We start from the raw sequence: 27,096 nt of genomic DNA, 5'->3' as shown, positions 1-27,096 counted from the left end.
AAAAACATGCACTCTTTCCAAAGTAGGCTTCACCTTTGTGGTTAGGACATTCTATAAGATTGTCATAGTATGATTCTGATGCCTTTAAGCAGTGATTTGACCTGAATTTTGGTCTTGACAGATAACCTTAGCAAGGAGCGGTTGTATAAAAGTTGTAACACATGTCGATACTGCATCTTCATTGTTGCTTTCTGCATTTAAACAGAAGGACTGACCCTTTGTTGGTTGTTTCAGGCTGTGAATCCAAAGAGGATATAGGTAGGTCCCTGTGGTTATGTTTTTAAGTGCCCACACTTCCAAATGAGTAGAGATTTTGAAGCTTAGTTAAGGAAGCTTCAGACTTCCAGAACACCAGATATTGTATTGGACTACAAACTTATGATCTGCAGACTTGTTTTCTGAAAACTGCTTCATATAGAAAGTCATCAGGATTTTTGTGTAAATTATTTTGGTAGTATTTGCTCGTATTTCTAATATTTTACTATCCGTAGTCTTGTGTTCACTGAAAATTGTATACATTATAATATAAACATAGTACTTAAATTAGAAAATGTTTTCTCATGAGAATTTCAACTAGTTAACATTTGTATTACTATACAATAGAAACAATAAACTGTTTATTTTGTTGCCATGATATAACTGTTTATAAAGTTGTCACTTGAGAGAGATCTTGAAAGTTCATTGATTTCTTTCAGTAAAAGAGTAACTAAATTGTTGGTAAAGAAATGATAAAATCATGCTTCCAAGTTCTGATTATTTTTTTTTCATTGAATGCTAAGAGAGTTTTCTAGTGAGAGCAAGCATGATGCATGTTTCAGAATTGAAATTCAGAAGTTATATCAACCACTCTCTACAGTATTACATAAAAGAGAATTCATTGGGTGAAATGCACTTTGTTGTCTTGGGCCACTAGACCCAAGTGGTTCACTAGTGGTCATGCCTCAAACTCCTTTTTGGAGCAAAATTGAGTGATTTGTAGCTTTGGCATGAGGGGTTCTCTATTCTTTATTAAATTGAAATGGAAAATGGGGAAGGGTGTATACTGTCAGCTCTACATTTTTGGGGTCTCAGAGGTTCTAACAGCCTCAACACATGGGAATTGATAACAACATTCTCACTTTGGGAGGCATTTGATGCCTTTATTTTTCTGAGTTCTTATAGGGTTGGTTTGTTTGTTTTTTGAGGAAAGATCTTTTACCTTATCTTAGAGGAAGCATTGCATCTGATCATTGCTTCAAATTCAGAAAGCTATCTGAGCTTCCATGGTAACCACCTTATTTTGTTGGACACCTCTGCAGTTTTTATTTTACCAGAAGTCTATGTCCCTGTGCACAAAACAACAGTTCAGGCAGATCCTCAAAGTTCTGTCATCATTTAACCTGTAGAAAGATCCTACTCAATAAAAATGCCAGTGTCAATACCTTTTCTATTAATATGATGATAATCACAGGATGTCTTCTGTTATGTTTGAATTTATAACGGGACCTACCTGAAGGATTTAGCAGGTCTTGTCCAAATTCTTATGCATGATCCTTATGCCACAAAGCATTGTGGTTCTGGAATTGCTATGGCTATTGAATCCTAACCTTTGCTATTCTGGGTCTCTTACTAACTTTAAAGTATCTTACCCTCTCATGTTTCAACATTTACATTACATCCTTGTATTTAGATATATTTACCTTACATTTGTCTCTGGCTGGGTTACTAAGAAAATTTTATTCAGGTTTTTGCCCTACTCTGAGTATTTTCCTCTCTGAAATGGTTAAAAAAATTCTGATGGGACATCTTTGCTGTCTTAGCAACTTGCAGCTTGTTCTCTCTTGAATTTATCTGTGGATACAAATTGCAGTTACATCTGCATCTAGAGAACAGGGGTAATGAGAGTACTTCTGTGCATCTACCCAAATCTGATTGTTTGTTAGAATTGTTACTTGATTGACTTAAGAGTTTTCTTCCTCAAACCGCATTCTCATCAGGGACTTGCTGATTTGCATACAGTGAGTTTCTGCGGGCAGTGATTATTCCACCTATCTAGGAATAATGTGAAGGCTTTCCCAGTATACCTCAATTGAGCTTCTTGTCAGACTAAAAGATCAAGTGGTGCCTACTTCAGTAAGACTTAGGAAGTTTTCAAAGGACCAGTATGACCGAGGTTCAAACAGGTTATTTCAACAAGTTATTTCAAGCTTCTTATTCCACAAGAATATCTAATGGCTATTACAGGGTTTGGTCCATACTATTTCATAAGACTTCTGAGTCTGATAATACTTTAGCAGAACTATATTCCATTCTCAATCTGATTACCTTCTTGAAGTATATTAATTTCCAGTGTAAGCCTGCAAAAATTAATTATTTGCTCAAATATATTTTAGAGAATAAACAGTAAATGCAGGGGGGGTTGTGTTGAGCTGTCCTTGCATATCTTAATCCTACTGGTGGCCAAAGATTCTGAATTTGTTCCCATATTTTTCTTGACCAAGAATGGTCAGGTCACATCTCTATGTCTTACTGTCACAAGCTGTAAAATGGTGGTAATCCCATTTACTTTGTTTACAAAATCCCGTGAGGCTCACTGTTAAAAAGTAGTGGGATTTTTTTATAATAAAGTCCATTTCACTTCCAATGTAGTTGGCAATTTTGAAGAGTGAACAGACTTAAGCTGCTTACATTTGACATATGGAAATGCTATCCAAGTTTAATTGCCCATGTATTTAAGTGAGTAAGCATCCGTTTGTTGCATACCCTTCATCCCTTGGCTTCTTTCTCCTTCTTGGTCTTCTGCCTCTGCTACTGTTGTGTTCTGATTCCAAAATGTTTTTCCTTCAGTCTCTCTGTTTCGCTACTGTGGCATTATATTTGCACCGTAACTTTAGGTCACGTTATGTTATTGAGTGCTTCTTGTAGGAAAAAACTTATCACAGCATACTTTCAGGCAAGCTTGATACTCATGTTATTAAATGACCAAAGGAAAAATCTTAGACAAATTACTTGCATAAAATTCAATTCTATGATGTCTTAAAAGTGAAAAAGCACAAATTGGAGAAAAAAATATGTTAATGGTAGCAATAAATCTTTAGTCATCTGTATTTTAGCAGTGTTATCCAGTGGAGATTTTCTAGTAAGTCTTATAAGTCTGAATGTTTTGATAAGAAAAGCATTCTATTTGAATGAAAATAATCGCAACAATATGTGGTGTTTTGCTTAGATTTATTATAACAATGCATAAAATGGTGTAATACAGCAGCTTGTTTACCTGGAAATCCCTCCTTGGGTCAATCTGTGTATTCAAAATGCTTAGTAAAGCTTCTGAAAGCACTGCTTAGCAGTGTTGCAAAGTAAATCTGAAGTTATTTAGCAATAGACTAAAAGTATTCATTTTAATAATTTAGTTTTTTTAGTCTGTCAAAGCGGTAGTTTGGGAACTTAATGCTGTTTTGCAAAGACAAAGGTATATTAGCCAAAGTGAAAGGAAAGAAGGAATCAAATGTTGAAAGTGCGCAAGCAATGAAATCAAACCACCTAAAACAGAACACTGTATGTAAAAACTCAGCCTGTTGATTTCACCATGCTTTACCAAACTTAGCAAGTCACTAAGGTATGACTTCTGACCATACTTTACCAAACAAAATATCCAAAGCAATCTTTTTAGAGAAATCCACATATCTTAGGATTTTTTCTTACAAGAAACGCAGTAGGTTTCAACGCACTGCAGATGAAGTACCATTGTGTCTTGCAGGTAATAGTTTATTTGAGTAAGAGAGAACTTTGAGATAGAACAATGTGATCTTGTTTTTATCATGATTGTATAGCTTCAAAGAAAATAAAACTCAGGTGTTCATATATGCTGTCTATAATATGCTAAAAAAAGTGTTTGGAGATCCTTCACTGTTAAATGTTGTGTGAACAGTATGCTTATGCTGATTATATGACATGTCTGTTGGCAGTAGATTGGGATGTGTGGGAAATGCATAGTGAAACCTCCACTTCCTGAGGGCAATGAAATTACAGTTCAGTAGTTAATATGTGTCCTTAGAAGTTTTATGATGTGCACTTGCTTACAGCTTTTATATGCCTTCAGAAAAGTCAGTCCCTGTATTAAGCCATTTCATCCTTTGTTGCGATCCATTCTGAAGAAGAAATTATTAGACAGCTTACCTATACTACTGAAGAAAACAGAGTACTTTTTTTTTTTTTTTAATGCCTCACAGAATAGCCCAGGATAAAGTAGAAAGTAATTGCGTGAAGAATAATGACTTGCCAGTCACCTGTAACCATTTCCTACCATCAGCCTACTCTTATAAGAAAGGATTGTAGAATTCAAGAAATATGAAAGGTGTTAGAATTACTTTGAATTTTTATTGAAATTGTTCTTTAAAATAAAAATATTAACTATTTCTTATCAAATTTTTGGCCACTTTCTCTAAAGAATATAATGTTAAAATCCAGAGTGGAATATTAAAAATGTTTCTTTTCTTTGAACTCAGACATTGAAAAGAAACTTCAAGAGACTGAATTCCTTTCTAGGGAAAGAGAGATATATTTGTAAACACTTACTGTTATATACCTAAGCAGACGTTCATATCAGATGTATTACTGAAACTGCTTTATCCACACTGTCTCTGAAGTGGTGATTTATGACTATCTAGAAGCTTTCAAATAACTACTAATAACTACTAACCCAATATTTAAAAGTTTTGTGAAAGTCTGATTTGTCCCCTAAATGGGCAACATGATCCTGATCCTCTACAGTATAAAAATCTAGCAAACTAACTATTCATTGTACAAATGAATGGGATCTACCACTCTCTGAGTTTTAAAAAAAAAAAAAACAAACAAACAAAACAAATACACTTTGTTTCAAAAAAAAAAAAAAAACCCATCCACATAGAAATTAATTGCTCCTTCCTCGAACTCATCAGAATCTGTGTTTGAATACAGGAAGTTTTCAGGGTCATCTAAAACAAACAATTTAACATTTTTGTTCTTGACATTTCAGTTAGAAGAGAATTTATCACTGCAAAATGTTTGGTAGAAAATCCAGTACCACATATGTCTTAAGAAATTTGATTCTTGCACTGCTAGAATGTTCATAGCTGAAGGACTTTTGTTTGTATCATTTTTAAAGCTGATGGTACCATTTAAAATGTTTTAAATTCAGTTAATCAAATAAGCCAGGACCAAGTTGAGGGCTTAGTTATATTCTTTTCTAAAATTCATCTTATGGAGGTGTATCTGCATTTAAGTAGAATTTCTGTCAATAGAAATAAAAATTTATGACATAATCTTGAGCTTCTATTTTTACAATTAATGTTTTTATAGTGAAATTATATTAAGAAATACACTACTACCTTACTTCAGTATATAATATACTGTATCTTATTTAGAGTAGTAAGAAGGGTTTAAATCAGAAATAAGCAGACCTGTTAGTAGCAGAAAATAAATAAAGCTGTGTTTCTAGAGATAGGGGTTGCAATGCAAATGTTGGGTGTTTATTTGATGATCTGTGGTTTAAGAACAACACTGCAATAGGATCTTATGCATGAAAATGCATGTGGTGATAGCTGTCTTGTATTGATATAGTTGTTTTCAAGATGAACATGCTCCAAGCGTGACTCTTCATTCTCCTCTTCACTGTTCTCATGAACATCATCATCAATGATACGAGTCCTGCAGATGCGTTCTGGAGGGACCGTCCTGTGACATTGTGGAAGAAATTATATTTTAATTATTCAAGATAACTCATAACTTCATAATTTATTTTAGAGATGCTGTTTATGTAGGGATTTGAAAATGTTAACTTAATCAGTACATTAAATTTTCCCAATAATATATTTATTGAGGACTTTTCCAAGTAATTATTTTTAAAATTCTCGCCTTGCATTGTTTTCTCATTTATATCATATACTTAGTTTTCCTGAGGAAAGTATTGCCACGTGTTGCTGAATGAAAACTTTCTGTATAACACATGTAGTAAGATCCTCTGTCAATCATTACTTTGCTTTCTAAACCATACAGAGTTTGGTTTAGAGAGCATGCCTAACTTCACAAATGGTGCTGGCTGAAACCTGCTGAAAGGTGGCTTTCAGTGGCCACCAGCAGCTGATGACACCGTCCAGTTATTTTGTAACCAGTTTGCAGGCTGGTCCAAGAGCAGAAAAAGCTGGTACTTTGCTGTGCCTATCAAATCGCAGCTGCCCCAGCAGACATGTGGTCCAAGCAGTATTACAGATTAATTTCCTGGAGGGAACTGGTGCTCAGCATCTTTGTGAGCATTTTCAAGAACTATGAGGAAGGGTGAAATCTCACTTTTCTGTTATCATATGCAGAAATACTGCAGTAGAAAACTCAGGATTTAGCTCCTCCTTCAGAATTTTTTAAAAAATATTTACTTAAAAAGTTCCGCTTTAAGCATGTCTTGTGACATTTATTTTAATGCCATTAATGTAACAAAGAATTTGGAAATTACCTTATTTTATTATTGTTCAGTCTTAAAAAACGTAATTTTCTCATTTCATCAATTCCAAATGGTACAGACTTTAATTCATTGTGATCCAAAAACAACTCTCTCAGAGAGTGATATGCTCCAAAAAACGATACTGGATCTATTCCATCATCAGTAAGTTTGTTAAAGGACAGGTAGAGATACTCCAGCCCTGGCTTCATGTGACCAAAGACATATCCTGGAATTCTTTCAATCTGATTTCCTATAAGTATCAGATGTAGTAAAGATTTTGGCAGGTAGGAGGGAACATGATATAACTTATTATACGAGAGATCAATTGACTCCAAGTTCCTGCATTAAAGGAGAAAAAAAAGGGGGGGATGAAAACATAGCTTACTGCATTGTTAATGCTACATTCTGTACAAAATAGTGCTTAACATGGTTACAAGGAAACTAAATTTCAAAGGGAAATTTATTTCTGTTAATGGAACAGAATGCATTTTATGGAACATGGTCATGAGTAATTACTCTGGGAATAGAAAGAATTGAAGTCATTAATTATCAATCAAGCACAATGATTCTGTTGATGGTAAGAAATCTACAGTAATGAGTACAGAGAGAATGTTGAATAGGGGAAACCCAGGGAGTAATTTGTGATTGATAAGCATTGCTAAATTGCAATGAGGAAAACACATAATAAGCCTGGGACTTTAGTGGTTATCCCATTGACATGGATTTTTAAATTTTGTTCTAAAGCCCATTAATTGTTTTGTGAATGGCTCCTTTAGAATCATTCCAATGTGCTTCACTCCCAGAGATCAGAGAAGCTGTTAGTACAGTGTGGTCGTTTTCAGATTAAGCAGTTTATAAATCAGGAAATCAACTTGATAGGACTGCTGTTGATATGTTATGGCAAGGTACCTTATGTAGCTTAGCAAATAATTTACCAGAAGAATCAAAAGTAGTATTGTCTTTTGCTTCTTTCATTCTCATTGCTTCCTCTGCTTATATTCTACTTTCACACAATGCGGCTGCACAGTCTTCCCTTCATCTTATTTACTTTTATAATTTTTAATCCAATTGGAAATAAGGCTATGACAATATGAAATTATTTTTAAATTACCTTTGAGATAATTATATATTAATACCACATTATTGTATAATTTTATAGACTATTATTGATAATTAATGTTCATTTTTTTAATTGCATGGTCAGAAAAATATTTAGACTTCTATGTTAAAATGGTACAGATTTGAGGCATAAGATCTTTTTATTTGAAAGCCAATTCTGAATACTTCCTAGATTATACAATTTAAGCAAGGGAGATTAAGACAAATTAGCTAAGGAAAACAAGCAAATCTAAAGATAACTACAATTTCAAGTTAAACGTAATGAAGTGCAAATATTTATTTCATTATCTGACTCACTAATAACGAAGAAAAATAAAATAATTATATTTTAAATTATTCCTACTTACTCTTGGTTTATCCAAGCCAAAGGTGCTATTCTGTGCTCTTCTAATTTGTTATGCTTTAGCACAATGACATTTATGTTTCTTGTATGGTTAAAGCAAATTTCTGACACTTCTTCAACTTGATTATTTTCAAGGTATAACTCCTGTAAGTGCATTTGGAAAGAAAATTTGTGAAAGTAAAATATGCTATTCTTTCCCATTGCAATTCAAAATGTCGCTATTACCTATTCTCCATATTACCTGATATATCTGTTAATTTCTGAATCTGAATCAGAGTAATTTTGTATCTGTTGTGTGACTTTCAGAAACACAATTTTTCAAAGCAATTGTTTTGTTTTCTAATTTGTGAGAATACAGATTGCTTTGAAAGATTAAATAGAAAGAATTGTATCTTTTGTCTTGTCTGAAAGTTGTACAGTGTGAAAGTATATAACGTGAGAGTGATGAGATTGACAAGAATTTGTTAATTTTTTGTGTCTTGGAAAGCTATTAGTTAGAAAAATATTAAGAGTCTTGCTTTCTTAATATTTTTGCTGGGCACTTGTGAGCTTTGAAACTTTCAAATTTGTAGGAATATAAAATGTCAATGTTTTACAAAACTTCATGTTGTGAGTCTGCAACGTATTATAACTGTGTGTTTTACATAGATTAAGTTCCTGATAATGGCTTGTAATATAGGATAAATATGATGTGAAATAAAAATGGAGCAATGACTGAAATATATGTAGGACCCAAAATAGAATTTAGGGCCTGCAGAGGAAGGCTTTGGGAAAATAGAAAAGCAACTTTGTAGCCAGAAAATCATTGTCTGTGAATTTATTGTGTGTCGGTTTAAAATTGAGTGTTCCCAAAGCATATAAAATGTAGAAAAACTTGCCAGGTGTTCCCTGTTTCATCAAGGAGGGATGAAGTGAAAAAAAAAGAAAAAAATGTAACCTATGAGTGAATGGGTAGTGGAGAACATTAAGCTGAAGTAAAGTTGCAGGCAGTAGCTGCAGAAGAAGCTAATGTTATAGAAGAGATATTGTTGGGTTTGCTCGATTTGTTTTTTGTTTGTTTTTTTTTCTCCTTGCATTTCAGATCGTGGAAGATCCTAAGGATAAAAGGAAATAAATACAAGGATGCTGAAATGAGAAAGGGCAAAAGGAAAGATAGAATGAAGAGAGATGGTGAAATTAATAGGTAGCAAGAATTACCTTTGAAGTAAAGATTGAGGTGAGCAGAGAATGAAACTAGACAGAGATTCAAATGGAGGAAGAAATTACCTTCCAGATAGCATCCCTCATTTGGAACACCAGGGAAATTGAGACTTAGACCAGCCAAAAAACGAAGAGGGTGGTTAGATATAAGCATCTCACTTTCAGACTAGACAATCTTGGTTCCTTTAGTCTTTCTTTATAAAACAGGTTTTCTAGATCTCTTACTGTTTTTGTTGCCATCTTGTGAACTTTACTCTGTGTGGTAACTCAAAGTGCACAGGTATTTGCACTAAGACATTATCTGTATTAGGAATGTTATGTGAATGATGTGTAACTTAACAGACAGAAGTTGCAGGCTATACTATTTTGTGAGACAATACTAGATAAATTCAGACTTAAAAGATACCTTTTGGGATGGAGTTGGTATATAAGTAAACTTCTAGAAATAATGATTAAGGAATAAAAAATAGTAATATATCTGGAAACAAATTTATAAAATTTAAATATATCTGTACCTTATGATAGTAATGCAGTAAGTAAAAAAAAAAAAAAAGTCTGTTAAAATGTTTGGAAAAGTGAAGCTTTCTTGTTTGGGGTTGTGGTTTTGGGGGTTTTTTTTGCCTTTTGGGTTTGTTTTGTTTTTACCTCAAGAGTGGTGGGAAGACCTTGTGGGATAATTCTAAATTTATTTCTTCCCAGTCGCAAATAAGAGAGACTTTTCAAAGGATAAAAGGCCAAAGGACTGACATTTGCTTCACTGAGTTTATTTCCTTCTAATTCCAGGGTGACCAAGTTCTTTAAATCTGGGGAGAAAAAGTTAGAATTTCTGTTAGTTAATGCCATCTCATATCTTGTTAAAATGCATGTTTAAAATTTAACCATCTTAAGCATTACTCAGATCAGTTCAAAGCAATGAAGATATAGTGAAAGGATTTTCATTTATTATCTCATAATCATACAATTATATTGTTTATTAGTTTGTAGAATTTTAGAGATTGACTAGAGCTTTATTTATAGCTTTCTCTCCCACTTAGAAGGGAAAAGGCAGCAGCTGTAAGGCTTGTGGATAGTGCTACCATTTAGGCCTTATTACTTCATGGTTATGTGCAGATGATTTTTGGAATACTATGTGGGTGCTGACCTTTGTGCAGTTGCTGAATGATATCCATGGGTCTTCAGTCACTTACGTGATAATGGGTATGTTACTCTTTCTTCGGGCTCATATCTTCCCGCTCCCTGCTTTACTCATTTCATTTTACTCCTTTCAACCACCTACTGTCCTGGGTTGAGAACCCTTAATGGATTATACTGTTCTTCCTCAGCCATCCAAATGCAGGTCACAGAAGAAGCCAGTGTTGATCAATGTATGTAAGCAGGAAATACTGTTTCACAATAATAAGTTCCTCATTCACAAATAATCTAAGTAACTTTTTTTTTACAGAAGCTTTTTATAGCTCCTTCTAACAGTGCAGTTTGATTTTAAACTAAAAGGCTCTTGCAGCCCTTGGCCTAAGTTTTCTTTGTCTTAGCTCAAGCATTTATATTGCGCCATAGTGAGCTGTATCACTAAACTGATCCAGTTTAAATGGGGAGCCTTTTGGCAGGAGAGGAAAGGGAGCAAAAAAGTCAGTCATGTTATAACATTGATTGTACCTCCCCTAATTTATTTTTTTTTTCTTTTTTTGTATCAGCCCACATTTTGCTTGGCTTAAAACAATCATGGTTAACTCCAATGCTATTCTGCCTTATTTTTCATGCACATCAAATTCTATTTGCTTTCATGCAACTTAAAAAATAATTAATATAGTTTCATCACACACAAAGCGATCAGGTTACGGGTCAGGAGAGTAGCTATCTTCAACATACTTCAAATCCATCTCTACTTAGTAACCTTAAATATAAGCTTCTTTGGGAGAGTAGTTGCATAAGTTGGGGAAGAAGGGAAAATGTAATTTTAAAAAACTTTGTCATGCAAATCTTTCAGCTTTTGTTGCCTTTTGAAAACATGGCACTTAAGCTAGCAATTATTTTTCTGGTTATATCCAGATGCATTTGGTTGAACATTCTTCTTTTCAAATTTATTTTAATCTTTTCACATGATCAATATTAGTTTTCTAAATACCTTGTAAGCCATCTTCATCAATGGCATGAAGGTGGTTGTCATTTATTTTTATTTCTTCCAAAGATGATGGCAATTCAGAGGGAATATGTACCAGCATATTTCCATCCAAATACAAACGTTTTAGCTTTTTCAGGATCTTAATCACAGGGGTGAAGAAGAGAACTTAGATTATCAAGGTGTAAAATATATGGTTAAACATATAATGTAATCATAGTTAATGTTTTCTTAAACACATGTTTTTTTGAAGATTTTCAGTAGCAGTGCACTAGTATCCAGTGTTTTGAATAAAAAAAAATATTTTCTCCTATCAGTCTAATTGGTTTCTTTATGCTAAATATTAACAAAGGTGCCAGTTAATGTAATGTGCAACTGGAAGAGCTTGACTGAACACATCAGCTCTTCACACAGCCATCCTGCAGCTATCCAGTCATAACTATTTGTATTACTGCTACTGTCTTTGAGTCATGTAGGTATTACCTTACTACATTATTGCAGTATCTAGGAGTTCAAAGTACATACATTTATAGATTATGTGTTTATACTCTTCATTTGTGAGCAAATTGATGGTTTTCTGTAGGTCAGCAAATTTACTTTACTCAAGCATAATGACAGCAACTTTTTCAGTGACCTAGGATTTTTGTGACTTCAGCCAGCTTAAAAAAATGGTATGAAAAATTACCACAGCTTAATTTTGATAAATGCATATCAATAATCATGCAGTAGTGAGCGTTTCTTAAAAAGGTGGAGTTGTTTTAGCAGTGGATCCACTGAAGCCTGCTTTCTTCCAGTTTTGTCTTAACTGCCTGGTGTGATACAAGCCTCGCTAAAATTTTTTTCACAATTGAGACACCTTCCTGGTCTGTCTTTTCCATCCACTTTGATTTCATAGGAGTTTTAGGAACTGAAGTCCTTTGAAGTCAGCCACAGCTGTGCATGTTATCTGCAGGGTGGTGGTATACAGAAAGTCCTGCAAGAAGACTGATTGCATATGGCAGGAAACAAAATTAAAAACATACTGTGATAATTCAATTTGTTGTTCCCATGCTTTTTGTGTTCATCTTGCCTCAAAAAGCAAGGTCCTGATGCCTTACTTCTACACTTGAACTACTAACTGTATGTTCTTGCTTGCATCAGAAATTATTATGGGACTATTCTGCCTTCAATTGAGGTATATGTAGATGCACTTGAATAGCCTGTTACCATGTAAATTCCCCTTGCAGGAAAAAGACTGAATGTAGAAAGATTCTTGGACTGTTTTATGAGAAAGCTGTTGTTTTAGTAAGCAGCTATGCTTGAAAGTTTCTCATTAAAGATAGTCAACAATAAGAATACAGCTGATTACATGAACTGCTATTAAGTGGATTATTATAGCAAGACCTGGCATAGGCAGATCTTTTTGGGAATTCAAGAGCATAAGCTTTACAGAGCTAATGTAGTGAGTAAGATGATACATAATTTACAAATATTGAGCCTGAGTATCCCAGGTGTTGTTAATGGAATATGAGCCTTTCAATTCTGAAATCTCTCAACTGCAACTGGTAAAATATGAGAAAATTGTCTCTCTTATTGTTTAACATTTAATTCTTGGTGAATGTCATTCAAAAATCTCTAGATATTCTTGATTATGACAAGAGATTTCTTGAAATAGCCAGGTTTAACTGTATTGTAATAATAGAATGGTTACTCATACTAGGTGCAAACTGTTTTAGATCCATAGACTGAACAGCAGGAAAACGTTTCCTTTAAGCAAGAATTAATCATAGGATAGTAGAAAAGTTAGGCTTTCTTACTTTGAATGCTTGTGGACCTATGCCAGCAGAGGTAATGTTATTTTTACTTAGATCAATCCACTCCAAATTAGGCATCCCGTTGAATGCTTCATCTGAGATAGTAGTGATACTATTTCCTAGGACAGAATTCAAGAAAATAGTTTGAGTTATGAATTACAGTATGCATCTGAGTTGTGTAGTATTGTACATGAAAAATATATTACAAAAATAGTTCTATTATGTACAATAATTGTGTGTAGACATATTCATATTAGTATTTAAACAGTAGTAAGCAAATCTAACATTTTTAATTCATTGGTTTAGAGGCTTAGATGTAAAATTCATTCTAATACATTTTTATGACAAGGAACAACAAAGTATCAACACTACTGTTGACTGCATTTGAGAATGGATAATGTTACTTCATAGGAAAAATCATGCAAAGTAGACCCATTATTTACCTGTAAGGTCTAGACTTGTTATATCTGGATCTGAGATTGGTGGTATTTGTGTAAGTTTGGCATTAATACAGCTTATTGTGGTGTCTGAGGTGGAACATCCAGTTGGCAAAGGATGAGCTTCTATGGGTGGAACAGGAATGGGGAAATGAGATGGCATTCTGAAAGTACCATCATCTTCATCACTTTCATATTGTATTTCTTCTTCTGCAGCTTCCTTTCTTGTGGTAGGCTTCTTTTCTCTGTGATAGGCTTTATACTTCCGTCGATTTTTTTTGCCTTTCCTTTTTCTTTTCTTTTCATCCTTTTTATGACCCTCTTTCTCTTTAAACTCTACCACTTCTGTTCTAAGCAGTTCCTCTTTTTCAGTTTGAGTACGTGCTGATGACAATATATTGGTGTTGTCAAGGTCATTGGGTTCTGGAGAATCACCAGACAACTCAGTCACATCATCCAGTGAGATAATACTTGAATCCAAAGAGGAGGCTAACCAGAGGCAATGAAAACAACAACAAAAAAGTTGTCTGATAAGAGGATATGAAACTAAAGTTTTAGTAAAGACTGTTCCCCTCATATAGTAAAAATATGGTAACTATAGAAGAATAGTATCCCCCTTAGAATATTATTTGAAAGAATTAAAATATGTTCTTATATTGCTGCTTGACAGAAGAGACATACTTTGACTGAGAAATGATTGACCCAACGGTACAGAACAGTATGATTCAATGCAGCTCCAGAAAAAAAGGGAAAAAATTAATATAACCTTCCTTATCTTCCTTTCTGAACTAATACATTAGGGGTTTTGTGTTGATGGAGGGGTCTAAAGAGAAAAAGAATGTGTCTGGGAGTGAGAGGAAGGTAATCGAATAAATTTCACAAAGGTTAAGTCTTGTTCTCCTGTGCGGGCGACTGTCAGATGTAGAGATGGCTGCAGGTGGGGAGCTCACTGGGGAAATGTGTTAACTCAATTACCAGAATGCAGTTTTTACTCGCATAACAGGGCAGTTCAAATAAAAGGAGTTTAATTGTTTCAATCAACATGACTTCTACAGTTAATTTCTGTGATGTCTTCACTCAGTACATTTCTGTGTGTCACATATGTGCGCACACACAAGGCTAAACAATATTTTACGGTAAGAGGAGGTTAAGTTCAGTACTTTGCAGACTTAGGGTATTGGGAGTGGTGGAAGGGAGAACACATTTCATTTTTATCTTCTCCATTCCTTTTCTTTTTAAAGATACTGATTTTGTTTAAATTTTATGAAGAAACAAGATTGTAGTTCTGGTGTTCCTCTTGTAAGTTGACTATCTTCTCTCAATTTATATCAAATAGCTGCATGTTTTTTACACTCCTAAGAAAGATATACCAGTCTGTAAACTGTATCATGTTTATTATGTATGTCTAATGTATTAATAATGGCTAGTAGTTATTGATTGATCCTTTGGAAATGGAAGTCGGATATAAAATGTAACCAGATGTTCCTTCTTCATACATTTACCAAAATTTTGTAAAGGCGGGAGGGAAGAAACAGAAAGGGGAAAATAAAAAAAGAAATATAATTATCTTTACTATTGCTTACTTAACATCTTCTTTTCTTTAAGTATTATATTAAACTCCTCTAACAGCCAGTGTACTCTAAGAAACTGAAGTCAACTTGAGTAGAAATTTTGAAGACCTGCTCTTATCATGTAGTTCAGAACTTGTTTTCTCTGTAAAAGGACAATGTGTACCTTGTAATCCTTGATATCATTAAACATAGTGTTTATGTTAGGTTTTGCATGAGTTTTAAAATAGTAAAAATAATATGGTGTACTGTACCAGTATCAGAACAAACTGGGCAGCATTCTCCTGCAGGTATAATAGTTTTGGGACATTTCAGGGGGTGGCACATGGTTGTATCACATATCACTTCTCCTTTTGAACAGAGACAGGTAATGCAGGGCTTGGGAGACCAGACGGCTTTATCGTACATTATCATCCCATTAGCTGTGCAGTGCCCCTTCTTTCCTAAGAAAAGAAAATAGAAAATTGGAGTTAAATAGCTTAAACTGAAATAAAACCAATAGTGTTTATTTAAAACTTTGGCAAGATGCATTACTATTTTGTTCTCATTCTGAAAATATGTAAAATATACCCTATTCTAAGTATCTTGTCATTATTCCTTATTTTTCATAGCTGTATTTTCTTCAGCTTATTAGTGGTTTCCAATCTCTATTTGGTTCTTGGCCTCTCTGCTGTGAAGGCAATCAAGGGGGAGGTACACAATTAATGTGTATGTAGCTGTTACCTGCTTACAGCTTCACAGTGAAAACTGAGTGCAGGTTCTCTGTCCCTCTAATTGTGTGCTCCCTCTGTTTCAGGCAGTTGTCATAATAGTTCATTTCCTAGCCAACTGATGAAGACCCTTACCATCTTTGTCTTCTGGAAAAACTCTTGAATTATTCAAGTTCAGTGATATTCCTAAAATAGGAAAATTAAATCTAGATGGTGAGTTTTTGAGGGTCTTTTGCATGGCAGCTCCTTTTTCCTCTCCACCCTTAGAAATGGAAAGCAGAAATCACAGATCTCAATGAAAGCTGTACATAGATACAGTTGAGAAAGAAGCCAAAGTTTTCTTCATCACAATGGAGTTAAAATAAATCATGCAGAGCTTGAAAATATTTTTTCTAGACCCTCTTCTATTTCTCTCTTGTGTGCTAGACATCTTTTCTAATATCTTGCACGTTAAATGAGAAAGTCTTGTTAAGCTGTGTGGAACTGGTAGGGTAACAATATTCACTTTATAGTGACTGTTCATAGGCTTAATGGAACTAAAGTCCATTCTGTAATGACTGGTAAGATGGCAAACATCTCCTCCTCCCTGTAACTTGCTTTATCTGAAAAAAACTCTTTGCTAGGAAAGTAGCAAGCTTGAACAACTTGTGCTATTAAATACTTCGTCTCCAAAGTTTCTGGACATGTATCTACAAAAAATTGAGATTTCCCCAGCGTACTAGTTGAAATTTTCAGAAAGAAATGTAGAAGATATTTATTTTGTAAGCTATACTCAGATATTCAGTAGGCAAGTTGTTTGGAGAGCATAAAGACTTGGGAAAGAAACTATTCCAAGTCTCTCTTTCCTTCCAGTGATGGAGTCTACCTCAGCAAAGGTTTCCCAGGGCAGTTCTCATCCAGACACCAGGATAAACATTGCACTTTAACATGACACTTTTTTTTTTTTGGTCTTTTGAGAGAAGGAAAGCCAAGGTTGAGATTCTTCATCCCATGTAAATCTTTTCCTATTTTTGAGCGTACCTCTAAATCTGGTGAGAATCTCAACTCCCTACACACCTGCCTTTTCCTCTTTCTAATTATTGTAAGAATGCATTGCTGAAGTATCCGTTTCAAGCTGAAAACCCATTTCTAAGTTACTTTGTACTTTCCTGTGTATAAATAAAAAAAAGATTTTCCTCTTTTCCTATTTGGTTTGACTTCCTCCTTCAGATGAAGATTGTCTAATACAGTGGAAAAACCTTATCTCAACTGAATTTACATGCAAGAGACTTTTGTTTGTGATAGACAAATTGTCTTTGGAGGGATTGTTTGCAGGGTTTGTTTTCCCACACTCCGCCCGGGTCCATGCTTGGTTGTTCAGTTTTAAAGGGAAGAGTATTCAGGATAGTCTCTAAATATCCTAATGAGACTGTTGTAAATATTTGGTTTGAAATGTCTCAGGAATTAATATTTGACTCAAAGTCAGGCATTCTGCAAAATCCTTTAAGGCAGTCCTACTCTCAGCTTCATAACAAAGGTATTCCTTTGCCCTTCTGTTTAAAGACCATTGGATATGAACCTATTTTCTAGAATAAAAATTAGTTATCAGAATCATCCTGTTTGGATGCTCCTCTATATTCCTTACATTTTAAAAAATGCTCTTTTGATTTAGGTTACTCTCGTGATGGAAAGGGGGAGAAATTAATTTGTTGAACAGTTGCATCTTGTTTTTTCAGAGGTCCAGGATATATATGCATCATTTCAGCTGCATGTTGTGCTCTAATCAACTCAAACCACGTTAACTGAAGAAGGAGATGAGTTAGCCCAGGCCAAATGTTAGTTGGCTGTAAGTCCCTTGTCATTCTACCCAGGTATCTGTAATGCAGCTGTTTGCTGGATGCTGACTTCTGGTTTTTATATGCTTGCCAGGAAGCCACAATATTTCTTTTAAGTAATCTCCAAAGGAAACACAAAAAGGACACTACACTTTCTCATGTTAAACAATAAAATGTCAGCTGTTCCAGAGGAGCATATCTGGCTTGAGATGGAAATTCTTTGGTGCTTCCTTAAATTCTTTATTTTGTTTTAGCTACTAGACTGGATCTGAAGTTGGTGCAAATCTTGTCTGAATAAGCATAAAGATATGGGTTATCAGGCCTTGCCCTCTGCAGACTTCTTTAACAAATTGTCTTGTTTTCTGTGTATGTGACAGTTACTTAAAAAGACAGGAAAAATGTGTGTGTGCAAAGGCAAAGAGGTACCCTTTCATTGCGTTGCAGAACTGTTATTTGGCACTTTGTTGGAATTCACGTAACCCTTATGAGACAGAGTAAAGACTGCGTTGAGATGGTCCTTAAACTTCCTATCCACTGAATAACTTTAGTATGGGTATGAGCAGGGAGAAGTGAGGTTTAAGAGATATTAGAAATAGTGCAACAGTGTACATCCTATTCTGCACTGCTTAATGGGCAGACTGTGGTCTGTAAAGGACAAACAACTGCAAATTACCTTATGTTGTGGTTTGATTTAATTTAAATGGTTCACATGATTTTTATATGGAGGAAGGAGATACATCTGGTTACTGTTAAACTGCTATTTAACTGTTAATTTTCATCCTGCATATGTTATCTGTAAATTTTTTTTAGGCTACCGAGAGTAAAGTAAGTAGCTAGGAGAATGAAAATTAAGTTTTGGATTGCATTTTCTTCTGTTCCGAAGCATGATTAATAATAGTGTTCTATTATTTAATAGGCTCTGTTTTTTCCAAATCTGACATTAACTTGAAAAAATTTTGAACTTTAAAAGCTAGACTAAAAAATACCTTGTGGTTGAAGTCTTTGGCAGATGAGCACAGGACTTTTAACCTTTGGAAATATGGTGTAAATTCAGCATGAAGTTCCAAATAAAATGAGTTCAGTGGTTTTAGCTCAGCTTTTGGATGCAAGTCCAGATAGAAAGAAACAAATGGGGTGGGAGGGGGGAAGAACCATGCATTATTTCGGCATGACTGATGGTCTCTGACAGAGAGACTGGAATATCTTACATGAAGTGTATGCTGTTTATGTGGTATTTTCCTCTGTTTAATTTTAAAAATATTTTTAAATTAAAGGTTTGACATCAGTAGTATGTATTATAAGAGTAACATTGTAGTACACACTAGAAATGCTACAATCAAGAGTTTTGCTAGTTTTCCCATTAAAACCCCTTACTTAAAAATATTTCATTTGAAATGGTTCAGCCATTCTGAAAGTAAGGACTCAAAACAAACAGTAGTTGTTAAGAAAATGTGACTAAAATATGTTTTGCCATTTAAGTTGAGATCTCTTAACCTAGTGTTCGTGTCTCTTGTGTGACACACTAAAAGGCTTAACTTTTTGCTTATAAAAATAGATTATTATCATTTTATGTAGAACAGTGGTAATCAGGGAATTCTTATTTTTTTCATAAAATTGCATATGATAATTTTACTCATTGTGTGATCTCTTGGTGCCGGAAGGGAAGTATCTCTGTCTCTATATTTATTAGCTATAGAGTTGATATGACCCTGTATTGGTTCTTCACAACATCCCAGTGTCTTTTCTTCAACCTTTGAACCTCTTTCTATGAAAAGAAATGAAGTGTTATAACTTCTCAGTAATTTTCAGTTGATTGATAACTGGGGTTTCAAACCTGAAAAATACTGATAGTAGTGTTCAGAAGTTCTTATCTTCAGAATGGATGTCTGATTTTTAGACTCGTGAATCTTAATTTCCCGTTTTGTGAGTCGTAATTTCCCATTTGTGATGTTGAACGTAAAATCACAACCATCCTAGAGCAAGAGTTCACTCTTCCTTTACTGCACTAAGGACCGAAGAGACACTTAACAACTATCAGTTCTCAATCCCTGTCTAGTCTTATATTCTTTGAGGCTGTAGAAAAGCCTGTTACGGTTACTAAAGCAGGTGTCAGTAAAGATCAATGAAATTACGCTTTTTGTTTGTTTGTTTCTTAAGACATCAAATCCTCTACCCTACATCTCCTTCAAAAAACATAAAATACGTATTAGTGCAGCAATGTGAAAAACTCTAGATCACCAAAAAGGCAAGTTTTAAATAAATCGTACTATTGAACTTCTTTTAAATAATTCTGGGTTCTCGATATTGGTGGAGCATAAGAGTGATCTTGTGTTGAATGAGTGTTGTTTTTCTCTCTTAGCTTAGTTTTCCATCATAAAGGTCTTGTTTGTAATGTAAGTTTCATATTGCACCTATTACTGTGTGTCATTAATTTATTTACAAAATAAAGAATTATTCATTAAATAGTGTGTGTAGACATAATTTGAATGCTGCTTTTCAAAAATACAACAACAAACAAAGAACTTAAGTCTATTTTAAATAACACTGGTGTTATTGGTGTTAGGGCCTTAGTGAAATGCTAATTGGCTTAGATATATTGAGCAACAGATTCTTCAAAATGGCCTTCAAACTTGCCACACATTTGAAGTTATGAAAATATCCCAACAAAATTTGTATTACTTAAGATGAAATGAGAATGCAGAAAGATTGCCAAAAATGTTACTGTTACCTGGCAAAGCAAGATTCTTTGTAAGGCTTAAGCATAGATAATTAAAAAGCTTCATATGCTAGCCAAAAAATAATTATAAAAGGCAACAAAAGTAGGTTAACAAAAAGGTAATTGAGTTTTATTTCAGTATGTGTTGCAAGCAGAGCTAAAATAAAGCTTTCATGAGTTTATATTTTTCATTTGAAATCAAGAGAAAAATCGTCCCACTCTCAGTAGTAGAGGGGCTTTATTCTTACCTGGTAAGACACTGTAACTAGATTCATGTCCACCCAAACCTATGAGAGAGTCAAATACACCCATAACACTGTCATCAATGTTAATAAGAGGTATGCTGGGTACTACAGCAACTGGAGCTGGAAGCTTCATCCTTGGCTGTCTTGGGGACCTGTGCCCTGCTGAGGAGCTGCTTCTCAATCCTCTGTAGCGCATTCTTCTCCTTTGCCTCCTGAGAAGTGCACTAGTTTCATTTTGAGAAAAATCAATGCACAGAGAGACAAGCAGGAAATAATAGACTAATGGTGTAGCCTGCATGTTTTTGTTTGTCTTGGAAAGTATCCTGGAATGGGAAAAAAAGAGGAAAATTAGATACCTAGACAGCTTTTAGAATTATGTCAGTCATGGTGCACTGTTCAAAGCAGGTGGACCAATACATGATAGGTCAATATAACCAAGCTTCCTCTTGGAATGAAATTGCCCTATGGGAGCTAAAGTAAGTAATTTTAGTTTTGTGGTTTTCTGCCCTTACGGGCAATAGTCAAATTCAAATAGGTGCTAGCTTTGTATTTGGGGTTGCATTTGAAGAGGTCATTTAGATTTGCAGTGCCACCAGGCATTTGTAGGTTAGTAATCGTTCCTGCTTCCAGCAAGGGAGTTTTTGAGAGCTGTAATGTGTTTCTTCACTTTTTTGATTGCTAATGTTTCTTCCAGGTGGTTGTAACTCCTGAACATGGCAATGGCAAAGTAACAGAAAAATGCCCAATTCATTTGTGATATGCCACCCCAAATGCTTTTGGTTTGTCATTTCTGTGCAAGGTATTTTTCAACAGAGATGAAAAGAGATGTTGCTTTTGCTTCCGTTTCTAGCCATCCTCTTCTTTAACGAGTCTTTCTGGTTCTGCAGTAGAGATCTTTTGAAATTTTGATCACCATAGCACTCTTTGTGACATCACACATCTGCTTCTCTAATGGAAGTTTTTATTAAGCATAGGTAGTCTAAAAAGGTTGATCTATAATGGGTTGTGTACTGCATTTACTTTCTAAGAAATTCAAAATGACTATATGTCTTCAGACTTCTTACGCTTCTGACAGAAAAATTGCATTTACTGTCACCAATAGGTGGCATTCCAAAACAAAGCAGTCAAGATTCAGAGTATGCATAGAAAGCATATCCAGCAATGGCTATACCAGTGTTGACCTAAGGCCATGCATGTCCAAAGTTATTAATGATTTGTCATAGATCTGCTGGCATAATTCTTTCATAAAGGAAATGTTCTTGTCCTGTGGTCTATTTGAACTGAGACGGTAGAGTCTGAAGACACTAGGATTCTTGCAATGTTGAGAATTAGTGAAGAACTTGAGAGTAAGAGCACTTAGTCTTTGTGTCCAAGACAGGGCTTAGAGTATGTCCATGGTTTTTCTCTAAGGAAGTGTTGAGGGGATTAAAAACTGCTTTTTCTTGATGTTCATTAGTCTGGCTTTATATGTAGTCTTTCACTTTAGAGTTAGTCTTATTATAGTTACTTGTATAAATACAGGATAGTATTGTTTCAGGAACATGAACTGTGGTTTTGCCTGAATCAGATTTTTTTAAAAAAGTTTGTGCATCTTGGTATTTTCTGATTTATATAATAGGTCAAGTTTTTGGTACAAGTTGCCTAACTTTTCTTGAATATAAGGCATGTGATTGATTGCATGTTTTTCATGCTTTCCACAGCACAATTCTCATAAATTTTATTCTCATGTTTTTAAATGGGAAGTTGGCAGTAGATAAGCTTAAAACAGTATGCTTTTTCTTCTTTCTGATATTGTAGTTTGTGTTCAACTATTTTAATTTTAAAATATTATAGCAAATATAGATATTAATTTGCAGAATTTTGTTAAGCTAAGATAATGCTTTTATTTCCTTATAAAGGGAATTTGAGATGCAAGTGTCTCACACAAATCCACATAATGTCTCATGTAATAGCAGGGTTTTCAAATTAATCCAGATTTCAGTTTATTGCTTTCTACCCATTAGAAATCAGTTATTCCAAAATGCTATATAGACTTTGTATTGGCCTTTTATTTACAGAAATTACTGTTAGTTAACATATCATATAGATGCAGAAGCTTGTATTCTGCATTGATGATGTCTGTTCTTTTTAAGAAAGTGCTTGTTTCTTAGTACCTCAGCTTGCAGGACAAATGACCTAATGTTTTTCGTTTCTGACTTACTTGCATGGTAATGACTGGCTATAAAATTACACGGTAAACTTCTGTTCCGCAAGTTTGAATGAAACACAAAAAGAGCCCTTAGGGAAAACTGAATATACAAAGAAAAGTCTTGAACATGTGTATTCATTCTGTTGAGTTACTGACATCTTAATTATGGTCACATTTTTATAGTATACTCTATAATAACACCATAGCTATGAAGTTACAATGTTGCTACGTTTCTGCTTTTTTAACATTTAACCATTTCTTCCTGTGACCAGAGGCATATGATGGCATGACTGAAATACTTTTCCATTCTCTGTGCGTGTATTTTTAAAAGTCAGGAATAACATAGGGTGAATTACATTACATTTACTGTATAAATGATGTCTCAGGGTTTTGCTGTTAACTTCAATATAGAAGTGAAACTTGTTTTCATAAAATACATTATAATTACAAATTAAAAACCCAAACCAATAGAAAACAACCTCCTAATAATAGGTCTTTATAAAATAATCCTGTTCATATATGTGAGTTTATATGCTATATTTTCACACCAAGTTAACTTTTCAGTACTGAAAGCTTAATACTGCTACTTTCAATCAAATGGTATTCCTTGCATGCAAAATACTGAGCTACATTTCTAAGTTTCATTCCTTGGCTTATAAAATAAGTGCTGTCTCATGTTTTAAGGCCCAAATTGTGAATGTCATACAAGAAAAAGGCCTTAAATACATTGGGCCTTTACTGCCCATGGCTTGAATCCTCACATTATCTATCAGGAAGTTATATTTAGTATAGTGCCAGCAAGCTTTTAATTTGGGGAAAATTCAACCTATTCAACTTCTATGACTTTCATACTAAATGATTACATATCAAACTAAAATTATAGGTAACTAATATAATGAAATTATTATATCTTTGTGTTGCCAGATACTCTCAACATGGCTGCATTGCTATACCTTTTTTAATTTTACACATAAATGTTTAGATCAGGCATAGTATGTGTAAGCATCTTTATTACCTTTATTTTTATCACATAATGTGTTCAGTAGTTTGTAGCTTTCAAAATGTTTATCTTCAGTAAGTTCAATATCTGTCATTTTGCTATTATATTAATGGAAATAGTTTATTTTTAAAGTACTGACCCTTTAGAAATACCAGAGTATCAGAATTTATTAAATAATCTATCTATTCAGTCTAAATTCAAACATATTTCTAAGATGTCAAGGTTATTTCTCATGACACACAGGGGTTAAAGCAATTTGCAAAGATTTTTCACATACTCTTCTTTAAATTTATTGCATAGAAATGAGTCACATTTAGCCATACCAGCAAAATTAATTGCACTTTCAGTTAGTTTAAGCGTGAAGTGTGTGGCAAACATTCATACCAAACAAAAAGCAGATCAACTGGTATTGCATATTTTATCTAGAAAAGCATTTATGTTCAGTATTGCTAAATATAGCTAGTATTATTTCATACATATTTGCAAAGTTAACATGTCGTTTAAGCCATTCAACACCATGCTTTAAGCAGTAATTTAAAATTTAAAACATTTTACCTTGTAATCTAACCTAACAGCAGATTCTGCTTGGTGTCATTTAGTCTCCAGTTGCAAATGAAACAAAATCACAGTGATATCTTTAAAACAAACAGAGAAACAGTAGGGATTGTTGAAACATGTTAGATGATTCCTTAGTTAAGTCTGAAATAGCTTCTTTCCCTGGGGACAAAGCGCTGTTCTGTTCTGTGTGCAGAGAATCAGCTAATACTGTTACTCGGAGAACTAAAAAAGCTCACTTAAGGAAAATGAAAAGCAGCACAATATGTTCGGTCCGTAGGCTGACAAGGCACAGCTGGAAATTCTCTTTCAGTACTGCAGTTGCATAAGGAACAGGAAAATGGAGTGTTTTCAAAAGACACAAAAAAATGTGTATTTTATTCAGTTCTGTTTTATGTATTTAGAAATTTAGTTTCCAGGTGGCGTGATTTTAATGTAGATTTATTATTTTATAGAGATAATACATTTTGGCAAACATAAATTTAATATAAAAAGATTTATTAAAATCCGAACTTTTTTCTTCAATTCATTTTTTCTTAATCCGCTCCTGCCCTTGTACCCCATAATCTATAAGCAGCAAACCTTTTTGTTGAAGTTTTAGCATGGAAAATTTTTCTTTTGTCCATTTACAGCAATGATTTCACCATAAGTTGTAGCTTATGCATGGAAAATAAAATGACTGAAGCATTTTCCCTTCATTTTTTTGTGAGGCTAATTACATCCTGAAACATGATCCTGAAGCACAGCTATGCAGAAGCTGCAGTGAAGTTCGTAATCCAAATATGAGAACTGAGTGTGGGGGGGAGGGAGGGAATAATGGTACATTACCACAAGTCCTTTGTATGCCAGCAGAGCCTTTTCCTTCATCCCCAGATAGAGCTTCTGCAGAGTCTCAGTGTTTGATGAGATGGTGAGTCTGCTAAGCTTCAGAAATGACAAATTTACCTGGTAGATGGAGTCGTCTGAGTTCTTCTGAGATTAAAAATTTGTTGTTTGCTTGAATTCATACTCTGAGGAATGTTTAGACAGATAGTCATGGAATGGTATAACCATTGAGTTAACCATAATTGTTAGCCGGTATGTGGTGGAAAGATACTGGGAAAACACATTGTCTCTTAAAATAGTCATTCAGTTTCTACTGTGCTTTGCTTTGCAAAGTCAAAAGAAGAAATATTAAACTTTTGTAGTTTATCTGGAGCTGTTTAAAAAGAATGGAGATAGTTATACTTAACAAATGGAGCTAGCATCTGAAATGAGATGACATGGTTCAGTACCTGGGCTAAAAACATTGATCTGTAAAGGGCAAGTTGAACAACAGGACAACAGTCCTTCTAGCAGAAGCGGGGAAAAGAATAGCAAAGTAGATAATCTTCTCATGGCTATGCATGTCAGATAAATACTGTATGTATTTAAATGATGGTGTATTTATTAGAGACAAAAATGACAGCATTCACTTCATTAAATATTTAAATGTGGTTTCTTACGCTTTTGTTCGCTGTCTCAGGATCATCTTCTGATAGCGTTCAGGCACACATCTCCAGAAAGCCTGCCTAGCTGGGACACAAAATTGCCTGCTAGTAGGCCAATAACATGGATCTGGCCAGCCTTTGCTCACATAAAGCTCTGGTTTAATGCATCTGCTTTGGATGTGACATCTCAAATTGCTGAATTCTAGTAAATCCTTAAACCTGGACTTTTTAGGTTGTGTCACCTCCGTATTTTTTGAAAGCTCAACATCGTCTAGAGCAGCTTTCCAGAACCAAGTGGGACACCATCTTGTCTCCCCTGCTAGATCATACAGTGAAAATCCTACATCCTTTAAGCAGACTGAAGGATCTCTTACAGTGTTATTGAATCAGTATATAGACTTCTCTAAAACAGACACTTTAGTGTGAGCAGTGGAGCACAAAGGCTTGCTAATTTTAAGAATCTGAGATGATCTATTCACCTGTTATATGTGTATTCCATCATCTGGGTTTAGCACAGAAGGCTATTGCTGGTAAACAAACTCTTCCTCTGATAATGTTACTGCTTCTAATATGTGAGTAAAAGTCCTGGAGGCATTACAGTTCTGGTGGTATCCATGTTTAGCCTTCCTTGTGGCCACCTTTAAGTCACTGTTCTCCTTTAATATGCATGCCAAAATGAAGTTTCTCCTATATGTACGTGGTGCCATTTCTGTTACACACACTGAAGTTAAAATATCTGAACAAAAGTGTGTTGTACTAAACAAATAAATAATCTAGTTTGTTCTTCTCCTTTATCCCTCTAGTTTCCTGGCATAAGAGTGTGGCTTTGTGATCTTAGTAGTACCTGCCATTAGTATGAAACAGGATGCCTATGAGGCCCTTGCTTATCTTTTTCTCAACTTCTGTTAAGGAAGAAATAAAGACAATCTGAGGGATCTGCAAAGACATAGCTCCCTCTTAATGAAAATGACATTACACTTTCCTACGATGAACAATAATGTTTTAAAATTGTAGGAGCTGTTAAAGAGTATGTCCCATGGTTACCTGATATCTGGAGGGTTTGGGGGTTTTTTAATTTGTAAAAGTAGTATCTGAAAATGGACATCATCTGCTGCCTTCCAATAAGATTTAAATGTATGTAAGATTAGTCATTAAATATTTCTTTAATATTGTTACTTACTTAAAATTTTCCATGCAAACTTGCCTGTCATAATAACTAAAGAAAAAACCCTGTATATTCGGTGAAAACCTCAGACTAGGATGGCCTTGCAAACGATTTCAGACATATGCAGTTCAGGTAACTTCTGTTTGAGTGAAAAACATTGCAGTATCCTCAGGGATCTAATATTTACTGTGTTTATGTGAATAA

General features: G+C 34.4%; 2 protein-coding genes across 7 annotated transcripts in view; one reads left to right on the top strand and one right to left on the bottom strand.

Annotated features, from left to right (window-relative positions):
- Window positions 1-27,096, top strand: part of CENPP (centromere protein P) — a 160,737-nt gene that overhangs the window by 96,086 nt on the left and 37,555 nt on the right. The window lies entirely within an intron of this gene.
- Window positions 2,927-25,246, bottom strand: ECM2 (extracellular matrix protein 2). Of its 3 annotated transcripts, none has more exons than XM_009921171.2 (11): window positions 25,087-25,246; window positions 24,259-24,338; window positions 20,519-20,838; window positions 15,285-15,473; window positions 13,469-13,951; window positions 13,029-13,144; window positions 11,239-11,374; window positions 9,762-9,919; window positions 7,921-8,060; window positions 6,467-6,793; window positions 2,927-5,694 (listed from the first exon to the last, which is right to left on the bottom strand). In XM_009921171.2, exons 3-11 carry the CDS (start codon window positions 20,811-20,813, stop codon window positions 5,490-5,492), a joined length of 2,049 nt encoding a protein of 682 aa, XP_009919473.1. In that variant the 5' UTR covers window positions 20,814-20,838; window positions 24,259-24,338; window positions 25,087-25,246; the 3' UTR covers window positions 2,927-5,489. The 3 variants fall into 3 exon arrangements, with proteins under 3 accessions (XP_009919473.1, XP_069625791.1, XP_069625790.1); XM_069769690.1 differs by having other exon boundaries at window positions 25,204-25,222; XM_069769689.1 differs by lacking the exon at window positions 25,087-25,246 and having other exon boundaries at window positions 24,259-24,494.

Source organism: Haliaeetus albicilla, chromosome 24, assembly GCF_947461875.1.
Source record: "Haliaeetus albicilla chromosome 24, bHalAlb1.1, whole genome shotgun sequence".
Classification (NCBI taxonomy): domain Eukaryota; kingdom Metazoa; phylum Chordata; class Aves; order Accipitriformes; family Accipitridae; genus Haliaeetus; species Haliaeetus albicilla.
Note: the sequence above shows the minus strand (reverse complement) of the source record. Positions and strands in the feature narration are given on the sequence as shown.